The sequence below is a fragment of the Montipora capricornis genome, chromosome 6 (genome assembly GCF_036669925.1).
Source record: "Montipora capricornis isolate CH-2021 chromosome 6, ASM3666992v2, whole genome shotgun sequence".
NCBI classification, from domain to species: Eukaryota; Metazoa; Cnidaria; class Anthozoa; order Scleractinia; family Acroporidae; genus Montipora; species Montipora capricornis.
Genome location: NC_090888.1, coordinates 51121485 through 51133984, shown reverse-complemented (window position 1 = coordinate 51133984; position 12500 = coordinate 51121485). Strand labels below are relative to the sequence as shown.

The 12500-nt window shown below is 39.1% G+C and overlaps 1 protein-coding gene across 1 annotated transcript in view; it reads right to left on the bottom strand.

Annotated features, from left to right (window-relative positions):
- The window catches only part of LOC138052432 (gamma-aminobutyric acid type B receptor subunit 2-like), a 37335-nt gene that overhangs the window by 7286 nt on the left and 17549 nt on the right, over window positions 1-12500 (bottom strand). Inside the window, exons 8-16 of the mRNA XM_068898927.1 lie at window positions 11394-11585; window positions 10443-10676; window positions 10043-10106; window positions 8152-8235; window positions 5777-5927; window positions 5059-5179; window positions 3593-3700; window positions 1846-1968; window positions 452-635 (exon numbers count right to left, since the gene is read on the bottom strand). Of these exons, the coding sequence (XP_068755028.1) occupies window positions 452-635; window positions 1846-1968; window positions 3593-3700; window positions 5059-5179; window positions 5777-5927; window positions 8152-8235; window positions 10043-10106; window positions 10443-10676; window positions 11394-11585 (1261 nt within the window). The remainder of the gene's footprint in view (window positions 1-451; window positions 636-1845; window positions 1969-3592; window positions 3701-5058; window positions 5180-5776; window positions 5928-8151; window positions 8236-10042; window positions 10107-10442; window positions 10677-11393; window positions 11586-12500) is intronic.

The following is a 12500-nucleotide window of genomic DNA, read 5'->3' as shown; positions in this document are numbered from 1 at the left end:
AAAACAAGCGCACTGAAATCCTTGCCAAACTTGCAGTACGATTACCGTTTTCCTCATCCAATCGATTGCAAGGATATTCTTGTAATGGAGCGTTGCAACCTGGCGTAACGGCCACTGTTCGCAAACCCCCTTAAGGCAAATACGCTTGCCAAGGTTAATGCCCACATCTTCTAAACAGACGTTTTTAATAGGCGGCACAAAGGCAAATTTTTAAGTGACATTTTTGCTTCCGAAATATTCACCATTCTAAAGTTTCTATTATATCTGGGTTTAAGGACTCGACGCAGACAGAATTTAGTAATCTCCATTTTACTTGAAGTGGATCCCTAGTACATTAAAAGCATTATGCATGCGCTTTTGCGACGACGTAATCGTTGTCTGAAGGAAAGACTTTTTGCGGTAAATAAAACAAATTGTTATTCAATTCCAAGAAAAATCCAAGCAGACATACCGATATGGTGAGAATCATTAAGGGCAGGTATCTTGACATTTCTCGTCTCCCAAGCCAAGAATAGTCCAAACAGTAACAAAATGCCCTTGTATGGATACAAAATGCCCAACCATATCATCATATTGTTGACCTCGCAAGTGTACACGTACGGCAAATATAGCATGTTGTCATCTTTTTCATCATACTGCAAATATGTGTAACAGACAATTAAAACAAGTGATTCATGGTTTAGCGTGCCTATATTGAGTTCTATTACTCTCACGCACATTATGTCTTGGGGCCCGTTTCTCGGAAGTCCCGAAACTTTATGGGCCATTTTCGGGCGTCACAATTCCCTTTATCTCAAGAACAGAGAGGACTTAAGTCGTCAAACTTCACAGTTATTTTCTCTTTGTTACCTTGAAAACACGTTTACTTGAATGATCGGCTTTCCAAAACAAGCGGTTGGCACTGTCACAAATGGCTTTTCGGGCCCGAAAAGTTTTCGGGACTTTCGAGAAACGGGCCCCTGAACTGGACCTAATTAGATGCACGCTTAATTTTGGCATCCAACACAAAATGTCCCTTTACAATCGATTGTCTGGCGTATTTATAAATTTCCTTGTATAGATGTGCTTGGCATGGTATGTTAGTACATACCATTATTGAGCGATTGGTACGTAGGATAGAGCTGCAGTTTTCGATAGCATGTTGTAAAACTTTAACGAAAGTAATTACAGATTTTAATGTCTAACTTACATACCATTTCAATTCCGCAGTCGACATAAATGATGTTATATTACATATCACTCTGAAATAATTTCATTCACCCCTTACAGGACAGAAGCTGAAGTTGAAAAGTTTCGGCTTGGAGCTGATTTGATAGCTCAGCCAGTAGAGCAAATTTACCGCAATCGAATAGTCATGGGTTTGGGTCCCTTTCAAGCCTGGTTTTCTTCTTATTTAACTGCAATCAATTTCCTAACTTTCACTTCAAAGTAATTACTCTAGACAGCTTCAACAGACGCATCTGCATGTCGCGATAAGCCAATCACAATTCGAGGTCGCCCAAAAATAAACACGTGCAAGCCACCATTGCTTATGGAGTTGCATGTTATTGGTTGAAAAAGTAGCGCAAACGTTATTCCCGGCAATGACTAAACATAGCAATCGAAATCACGATATTAGCTTCGACAGTCTCTGAAGTCAAAATTATGGCGAATAGCCACCAAGATAAAGGTTATTCTTTCAACTTTTAGCTTGAAAACTTGAAAATGGTTGCTCGGTCAAACAAAGCGTAGGATCGAACGAACGTATATTGAACTGTTTGCTAGAAAAAAAATCTGGTAATTTTTCCCAATCTCATGATCGCTGAAACTGGGTGCTTTTAAAGAACACTCTAAAATGATACTTACATAGCTGGCAAGAAAGGTCGTTTTCCTTTTTAAAGGATCCAGAAAATTCCAGGTCAAGAGGATTACCATATCCAGGGCGAGTAGGACACCAACAACTCCAAAAAGGTGTACATCTCTGATGGCCTTAATCAAAACAAGACGGGCAGTTTAGAATAATAAATTGCTCATTGAAAACGCCATTATAATATTTGTCGTTCACAAATTTCCTGTCGTTGCGAATTTTACTCAAGGCTATTTCTATTTTAGTAAGCTGTCAATTTATACGGGGTTTTCACTGTTCTGTATTAAATGCAAAATGAGCTAATATCGATCAAAACTCCGGTCACCTGACCATCTTCCTCTCAGCGCACGCGGTATTAGTACAGGAAATCATATGCATTTCGTGATTTATGGGCAAGAATGAAGTGTTGAAAGTTCTAAAATTGCACGAGCCGTAGGCGAGTCCAATTTGAGAACTTTCAAAACATGACGAGTGACCATAAATCACGAAATGCACCAGCAAGTTCATACGATTTTTAATTTATTATACCATTCAACAAAATTATTCAATTGCTGTGTTTCCACAGCAACTTCCGTATTGCACTCTATAACCTATTTATGCATTCGTCATTAACGAATCCGATATTCTGTTGAGTATATAATAATAATCTCTTATTAACCGAGTGCGAGGGCCGTAGTGGGGAATACTTGGGGCCTCAAGCAATGACAACGGCGACGAGAACAAGAACATCAGAGATTTAGTGTGCAAAAAGAATAGCTTTGCACGCCCTTCTTTCTTTCACATCGTTAGCAAAACAGCAACGTGAAATAGCCAAATTTGAGGTTTTATGAAGAACGTCAGCACTTGAGGATAAATGTTCATTTTCTCCCCTAAATTAAGTGCCGTTCCGACGAGTGTCATTTTTGAGGAACTACCACACCCTTGTTGAAATAGTCACCAAGCGATTAAAATTACGCGAATACATATTTTAAGATGACTTTCTCGTTGCCGTCGCCGTTGTCGTCGCTTAAGCTAGCTACCGGCCCGAGGTCGTGGCAGTACGTACCGAGCCCAGAGAGGTCCCGGTAGAAAAACGACCGAGGGCCAACTTGAATTTCCCGGCAGAGGGAAAAAATACGGAAACGAGTGATAGTGATGGTTCGTACTGTAAAATCCCGACCAAAAACCAGCCAGAGTGATCCGTTTAGCCTGAGAATTCCTTGTCATATAAAAAACTGACATCGCTTTATGGCAAACGTCAGGCTGATATATCCATTTTGGCAAAAGTCAAAGAAACCTGTTTCATTTCCTTAATTATTTCTTAAAAGAGAAAGAAATGTTAGAACTGAGTGAGCAGCGGCATGTCGTCCTAAATCTCTCTATTACATTATACCTTCAAGTTACTTCTTCGGCGATGAAAAGAAACCCAAGATATTAATAATCTCGCACAGTTAGCGTGTGTTCGATTGACCATATTCCGATATATAAGAATACGTGGAATGATGATTTAAAACGGACTATGTCTGGCGTTTAGAAGAAACAAGGAAAGATATGTTTAAAGTTTTAATGTGAATCTCCGTGAAAACCAAGGGTTCTAGCTTCTATATTCCATGCATGTATTCCTATTCCGGAATAACGGTCACTCGAAAGCACCTTTACTTTGCGATCAAACAGGAATAATATCGTGGCCAACGTGTAAGGAAACATAAACCATTGAAAAAGGGAAATGTAAATATAAAAGAAAAGAAGCAAGGAAAAAAGTCTAACCATCTTCTTTGCGCTCATTATTCTTGTGATTTTGTGAACGCGCCATGTTTTTGAAAACAAGGGACCAAAGGCAATCGTAAATCCAAAACAGAGAGTAGAAACCCTGGCCTACAAAGAAAAGAAAGAAAAAAAAAACTGAAAATGATTTCTTTGAATGAAGGATAAGTGTACACTATTGGTCATATTAACACCTTTGTCAACAAAAGGGCGGTACGGTTAAAGGACTCTGTGGCTTTTTCAGAAAATTACTTTGTTTGGCTAAAATCTGAAATAAGAAACCCCACCTCGGACAACTTGATTACTCGATGAGCAAGCCAAAACCGAATGCCTTAGCAGATGACACAAGCCGAGGCTTTTTCGGATGGTCGATAGCACTAATAATTTTCAATTCTTGAAAAAAAGGTTTGTTAACTTTGTTTGTTGTTTTTGCCCTCACCTCACTAAAAGGTTAGGAATACCCCCTTTCCCAACCTTACCCAGGAAGAAACGAATACAAAAACCCATGCAGCGGCCCGGCATTTATCGCCATTTTCAGGAGGGGCCTGAGGAAAGCAGTAATAGTGACTGTCATATTTACGTCTCAAAAACGTTTTCAAAAATGGACAAGGGAAACAATTTGGTTTGGGATGGTAGGTACAGATGCGTGACGAACGTCCTGTCATGCTGTAAGGATTGAAATACCACATGGTACTAATTGGCAACAATAGCTCGAAACAATCCATTTAGTTTGGTGTAAGCTCTTTCATCCCCCAAAAATGTAGGAAGCTGTATATTAGATCGAACAATCATAAGAGAAATTTTGGTGATTTCATTGTTTCTATTTCGTTTCATTTACATACGAGTTTGCTCACTGGATGCACCACGCTACTTACAAATTGACTTCAAAAGGTAAAAGATCTAGCATTTGTTAAACTTGGTTCATCTCCAATTTTAAGCCTTTCAGCTTTGATAACGAGCCAGTTATTTAGTCATTAAGTACGGTGCCTACTAATTCAAAGGTCTATGATTATGCGGGAAATGTAGATCTTGACAAGTGTTATGCAAATCGAAAAAGAAAATTGGGGGTAACCACGCATTTTTCAAAGATAATTCATGAACAATATTTGTAAAAATCTTAAAACAACAACAACAACAACAACAACAGTAGGCACCGTCATTAAGAACTGATAAATTCTTGGGTGGCAAAAGCGGTATTAATTCAATACATTCTTTGCACAATTTCGAATTTTCGAAGCATCTTTGCTCATAGAGGATCTGGTATATCGCGTTCAAATTTTCAGAGAAAGCTCATTATGCAATTGAATGTCAATGGTTCTTTATTCTTGCCTAACTGATTATAAAACGACAGCCTCGCGCTAATAAGACAAAAATGGAAACTAAGATTTCCCTATTCGATCGACTTCTTCCAGTACGAATGTCAAGACGACTATGTGTATAAGGACACGATGCTACAAGTAGCGACTCACCTTGCAAAGCTGATCTGTGACATGATTTCCATCGAATGCATAAAGAATGGCAGAAATGTAAGACAGAATACATCCCACAATGGTGGCATTGTTCAGATTCGGACTTGACATTTTAATAAGCCTTTAGGAGAGAAAAGAATCACCAGTAGTCTTTATATAAAAAATAAGAATGACAATAACAATTATAATAGATTCAAGCTACAGTTATTGTGTACATTAACTTCAAGCTGGTTTTAAGTCAGGCATGAAACTCTCTTTGTGAGAAACATAAAGAAAACTGCTCTTAAGACTCCTGTATATATTTATGATTGACTTATTCAAAAGGAACCCATGACTAGGAGCGTACAACTTCATTGCAGATGTGGAGATTGATTTTCCCGCGAAACCAGACCTTCCAGCTAATCACAAGTCACCCATGGGATTGAGAATCAGTGGTCACTCGTGCAAGCCGAACCTTACATATAGAGCGTTTTCACATGACGTCACGGCGGCCATGTTGGTGTTCCAAAACAAAGGAATGGCGGCCATGATGGTGTACCAAACTAATCCTCTGCGATTTGAACTCTATTTTTATGCAAATACGTTCTTTTGTTTCAGTAATCCAATATGGCTGCTGGTCATGTGAGTGAAAACGCTCCATACACTGTACCTTAGCTAGTACTGGAGTCGTAGGCTCCTGGCTATGGGCTCCAGCTATTATATAAATTAAACAAGATACCTCCTGTTCCTGTTTCTGATATTAAAACATAAGAAAGCAAAGGCCAAGCAAATTCCCAAGCTCCCCGAGACACACATAAAGATAAACATTGTCTTGGGCATCGTGATGAGGTCGTTGCGTTTGCCCTGGCGATCCTTTGGTGGATTTCCTCCTATGAAATATACATGAACATGAAATATGGTAAGTACAAAGAGGAAAAAATACAGGAAAAGTAGAGTACAAGGCATGAATATAAAAGTTTTTCAAAAGCTGGCTATTTGGAATCGGTAGTAGGTTTCCCTTATCTTGTGTAATTCCATGATGTCATGAAAACTCATCGAAGGACGGCAATGGCGCGTATAGTATGATGGAGTCTCAAACGGAAAAGTTCTTTTAATTTCAATCCTCAGCTATGCACCTAAGCAGAACTTTCCGTAATGTACACTAGTAAACGAACAAATCGTCTGATGTGAAACGAGAAGAACCCATTTTTAGACGAACCGGACGTAGTCGTCTGAAACTTGTTCGTTTAAGAAGAAGATTTGTCCGTCCAGATCACAGGGTCCAGAGGAGATATGTTTGTCGTTAGAGCATCAAAACCCGTCGAAAACATCTGAAATAATGGGTTATTTTGATCGCGTTGACGATCGCGTTACAGTTTCGTTACACATTCTGTATACCGCAAACCAAGACACTGAGGGCTCGCAAGATCGGCTTACAGTATAAAATAGGGAAAGGGAGGAAACTTGTACCACGTGACTTCGTCAGATGTGAACCGCAGCACTTGGTGACGGAAGTGAATTGGGACCGGAAACGCAAAAGCAACAGACCGTTAAAACATGAGCTGTGGAGGGAGATTTAAAATAATGGCGGCTTCTCCCTTGAAAAGACCCGTTCCGTTGCGCGAAAAGCAGCCGGACGAGAAGAGATCCAAAGTATCGAACAGAGAAAAACACGTGTTTCTTTCTAAATAGTAAGATATCTGACCAGTTGGCTTTCGAATGTGAGCCACAAATTACCGTGTTTGGTTTTTCCCTGATCGAACTTGACTATTTTACCTGCAGGCTTTCAATGAATTATCGAAGAGACGAACAAAACTTTATCTCCGTACAAGAAATACTCGACGACTATGTAAATAACAGCTCCGAAAAGGAAAATTTTCCATTGCAAGTCAAAGAACTGGGGATTATTTTAAAGGAGGCCTTTCCACAGGCGAGTAGAGTCCAGCGAAGAATTAACGGTGGCCGAGTATGGCAGTACCCACTTTCAAAAACCTCAAGATTGGAAGAAGACCGTGTTAAATGGGAAGACTTGCCAGCTTTCACAAAATAATTCGATCGGCTTTTATCTAGCTCTAGCGACGATTTCTTTGAGTGGATAAAAGTCCAGTCACAAGATCTATGCGAAGGCAGCCGAGTTTTAACTGAAGTAAAGATCTTTAAAGAATGGACATTTGTTGTACACGTCAACAGTCGAAAAGTTGCAAAAGAAACCGTTGGTGTTTTCGAACTTCGGGAATCTTAAAATAACTTCCGATTTTGCGCACATTTACTTTACCGCGTCATTTCCGTCACCATATGTTGCGGTGCACATTGAACGAAAGCTCTCTCTCGAAGCCGTAAATTTCGGTCGCCGAAAATGAATTTGAACGCTTTCTTATGCCGTTTTCCTACAGTAATTGGCAAATACATAACAATTCTAGATCACGTTAGTAAAATCAGGCAATTTAATTCAATTCCATTTGAGTTTCAGGGATTCGAAAATCGGCCCCAAATTAGTTTCCTCCCTTTCCGTATTTTATACTGTAAGCCGATCTTGCGAGCCCTCAGTGTCTTGGTTTGCGGTATACAGAATGTGTAACGAAACTGTAACGCGATCGTCAACGCGATCAAAATAACCCATTATTTCAGATGTTTTCGACGGGTTTTGATGCTCTAACGACAAACATATCTCCTCTGGACCCTGTGTCCAGATGAACAAGTCCGACCTTAATTCGCGTCAGACGAACAAATGGACAAATTAATTATATAACCACTAAGGAGAAATGGAACTAGCCAAGGAAGCGATTGAAGCGATGGTTTAGGGGAGGTTTTCAATATGGCGGGAGGAAAAAAGGTTAGGGCGAATGGTAAGGTAACCAAGTCATACTCAGTGCCAAACTTCATGCACTCATTGTCCGTCTTTTGTGAATTTACGTCGGACAACACTAAAGGAATTGGTCGTCTTGAATTAAATGCAACAAAAAAGACTACTCTGTTGCATGAGTAAGAGGACTTTGCTACGTTTTTGAAAATTTAACGTGCATCTATTTTGCTGTACTTCAAGAGTTGGATATAAAGAATGTTTACTGCACTGATAACTATATCCTTTTCCTTATTTTTTCGATGTTATCTCACCTTGCCACTCAAACTTCATTTCCGGATAAAATTTCAGGGAAGAGTTCGTCACATCAAGGCTGCACTTTGCTTCAAACTCGGTCCCTATCAAAGCAGTGAAATTTGTTTGAAAATGTCCCGCGTTGCACTTATCTCAAATATTTCTAATTAACGTGAGGAACCTTTGTAACAAACTTACCGCAAAAGGTTGATGATTTTTATACTGATTTTCCTAATTTTCTCAGTTAGTCAACATTGTACTAGATCGTTGAATGAATTCACCGTGCGCGCGATGTGAGTACGTGACTGCTAATTACAGGAATAGAAATTCGGGACAGGACAGTGTTTTCTCAGTATGGCGTTCCATTAAGGTGAAATTGGGTAATGAGAAATGTATGGAATGAAGGAGGGGGTTGAAGGTGTCCTGCAGATCTTCCAGCCAAGGAACTTTATCTTTAGAACTTGGCAAGGAGAAGTATATAAAGTTGTGTTCATTCGGGATAACCCCCGCCGAAGGAAAAGGCTACATTTATAGCTCAATTCCTTGTTACTATTCTAGTAATTTAGGCTATTCTTCTCTCCGTAGCAAAATTTTTGCATTACAGTTGTATCTAGAATTTGGGTTCTGTTGAACTTTTTCATACTTTTAAAAAACTGTTATTTAATACAACACGATAGTTACAAAACTTACGATACTTACTGTTCATACTTTTAAAGACACAAATAGATATTGTATTCCTAAACTGACACTTTATTCTTTTTCACGTGAGAGCAGGGATGCTCAATTACTATTATTTAAGTTTTGTTTTCAGATACTTTTATAACTAGCCGATTTACCGTATGACCAGTCCCCGTGCTCGTTCTTGCTCTTTTCGCTGTTTTTCGTTACCATTATTCAGCCTATTTTCTCATACTCGTTCTTGCCCTTTTTGCTATTTTTATTTTTAGCTTGTTTTCTCGTGCTCGAGCTTGCTTTTTCTTGCACTGCTTATCAACGTAATTTCGTCTCTTTATTCGCCCCTTTCTTGCTCTATCGATCTCGTTCGTTGTCACTGATATTTCGCCTGTTTTTCGTGCTCTCTGTAGCTCTCTTTCACGTTGACCGTCGCTCGTTCGTCGCCTACTTACTTTTTTGTCTCTCTCTCTTTTTCCTTTTCCCTCGTTGCACGACATATTTAAAATAATACTTAGCTTGTTTTCATGGTTTTCTTCAATTTTTATTTTTATTTTTGCTCTTATCATTAAAACTCAGTGTCAAATGCAGAACGTTGATCATGCAACCTCGTGCCAGAAAACGCGGGTTCCACTGATCAAGAAATAAGTTATTCGTGGTGTCAAATTATGTAAGCGTGATTAAAGTGAATGAAGGCGTGCGTGCCATTGAGTGAGTTGATTGCCGTTCTTAAAACCACGTTATGACGTTTCAGCCAATGAGAGTTAGCGTCGGTTTTGTGGTTACTGACTGACTATACCGGACAAGTCATGAAAAGAGTTTATATTTGATCCCGCGAGCTTTGGTTGTAAGTGGACGTTTTTTCGTTTGCTTCGCGAGAATATATCTAGTGATCTGTGAAAAGTGCGGGTTTCTTTCTCGTGTTGCCCACAGCGTGGGACATGAAAAGCTGAAAGCACGGCGGAAAGACAGTCGTAGCATGACGTCATAACCAAAACCAAAATTTCTCGGCAACGATGGGTTACCATATTTCCTTAACCATGGTGCTCTTCGCATGCGTCTTACTAGGAGAAGAATAGCCTAAATCAACTTGATTTAGGCTATGCTTCTCCTAGATCTCTGAGAGATCACTAAAGCTGAATGGAATATTTATTAAGGAATGAGCTTTTTCTTGAATCTAGTTTTGATGATCTTAACATCGACAACGACGATAATGATGATGATTACACGATAGCATACCTTTTAGTTGAGAAATTTCAAAAACTCCAAGTCGATCACCTTTCTCATTGAGTTTTACCATGCTCTATGAAGCAAAAAAGAAAATTGTCTAAGTGGCGTATCGGTTTAGTATTTAAGGAGTTGTTGTTTTTAGTAAATTGTTGAGAAGCCAAAGTTCAACCAAGCATTCCAGTACACTAGTATATCTTTTCAAAATCAATTTTTGTATATTTTTAGAAAAGAAAGAAATTCTTGATTGTATTTGAGGTTAGACGTAAAATAATTTTAAGAGCAAAGGAGTGTGCTGTTCCACACTAACACTATTTTTAAAATACTATTGCAATATTAATTCAAATCCTTCGAATTCTATAGGAAATCAATCTATCTATCACGCTGAAGAACCACAGATGCTTTCACTCACCGTCACTCCAATAAACTGTGTTTCCAAAAGGCTTTCTTTCATTAAGTCGGAAAATGTCTTGTCCCCAAAGGGCAAGGTATTTAGGAAAACGTGCGGCCCCATTTTCTGTGCAGTTCGGTTGAGAGCCAGGGCAATTAGCCATGCTGCATCGTAGGCAAATCCGTTGTACGCAGTGGCATTGACATTGGCTTGCTGAGCTCGTTGGATATACCTTGACTGGTATTCATATGGTGTCTGATAAAAAGAAAATGCACTTAGTAACTCACATGCCAGAAGTCCATATTACCTGAGAAGTCTCGATATGCAATGGGATGTAGCTTATAGGTTCACATTATTATCGCTTTTTAGAACGGAAAATGGAGGAAACATGCGGAAAAAAGAAATCTAAGCGGAAAAAATAAATCACGGCGGTATTTTAAGTCCGATTCACGATCTTCACCTTTAGCACGATAAATCCCTCGCGCTGCCTTTTTGTTGCGGACCAATGAGATACAGGCGTTGGGGTTAACGTGGCCAGGTCCTAATTCGTTTGGCCACCATTTGGCCGTGCCCACATTCTAAATTTAGTAGATAATTTCGCTCGTTTTGGTCACAAGGGAAATTTGCGACGTGGTATGGCGTTTCTATTAATGGAGTAGGTAACATAATAAATCAGAAAACCACCTTGAATGGTCGGAAAATATGAGGTTTTGGGGCCTCTGTAGCGTTGAGATAACTAAGCCTTATCATGATGGCTAAATTAATAATTAATATATTGAAGATTAAAAGGCTCTTTTTTTAACATAGTTCCTTTCCCGCCATCTATCTTAAGCGGGAGATACAAAACATACTGTCGCTTTATTTCCGAAATTTGAAATTTGGTGCTTTCGACCCGTGCTTCTTCCGTGCTCCTGTGCTCTTGTGCAAATTTAACATAACCTTCTTTTATATAGCTATTTATCATCATCTTACCATTCCAGCTACGGTGACCCTCTTTGAGCAACTGAGCCACATATAGTTAATGTGAAGAATTCCATTTGCTGCTTTGTTGACCTCCTCCGCCGTGCAGTTCAGATTTTTGAATTTCCGATTCCACCAACCGGGGCTATCAGGGGTGTGAATCACCCAAGCGTATTTTGAACCATACATTCTTTGCTTGTAAATCTATCAAAGGGAAATGACAGGTTTTAAATTGAGTGCCGTAAAGCAATCGAACAAAAGTAATACTCTGGCCAATCGCAGCAGATGCTGACGCTTAAATCAACTATGGCCGTCCTCCATTTTTCTGCGTTTATCGTCGTGAGACCGACCCATATTTTTGAAATTTCAAAAACATAAAAATAAGCATATGAGAAAGGTAATAACATTATAAAACCTTTTTCAAAATCTGAAATATAAACATGGTTTTGCCCGTACAGATTTTCAGTTGCAGCTAATTTTAACCCCAAAGGAAACATTGCATTCTTCCACAGGAGAGGCCGCTTTTTTTTCCGCTTCGGAAGGAAAATATGTTAACAGGAACTCTCTACCAGTTTCTTTTTCTTTCCTCTCGACTGTTTATCCAGCTTGAAACTTATTGAAAGCAAATACAAAATTAATTCTACCCTGAATGCGAAAATGGGCTCTGTGAGTTGCATCGGATTGTGTGTATAAAATATTCAAATGCACCCTGAAATACATTACTTCTAGTATTGTGTAGTACACTGTTTTAGGAGTATCCCTACTAACTTGAGGTATTAATTAAACTATTAACACAGGGTACCGGTAGGAAACTAATCCAAAAATCTTGTCCAAGGTACAATCGTCTGCTATTGGATAGCGCTACAAACAACCTTGGAAATTGAAATCTTCGCTGTCAACAAAATCTCTTAAGCCACCCAGCCGGGAATGTGCAATATCGATAAAATACCGCCAAGTTGTAAAATGTGCTTTTAGCTGAAAACCAATCACGATTGCAAAGTCGGTCCTCCAAAAGATAGGTTCACTTCCAAGTACTTTTCTTTACGTACTTTACATGTGAATATAAAGCGTCCATAAATAATGTCATTCCAAACTATGGCTAACTTAGGCTTGGTGCAA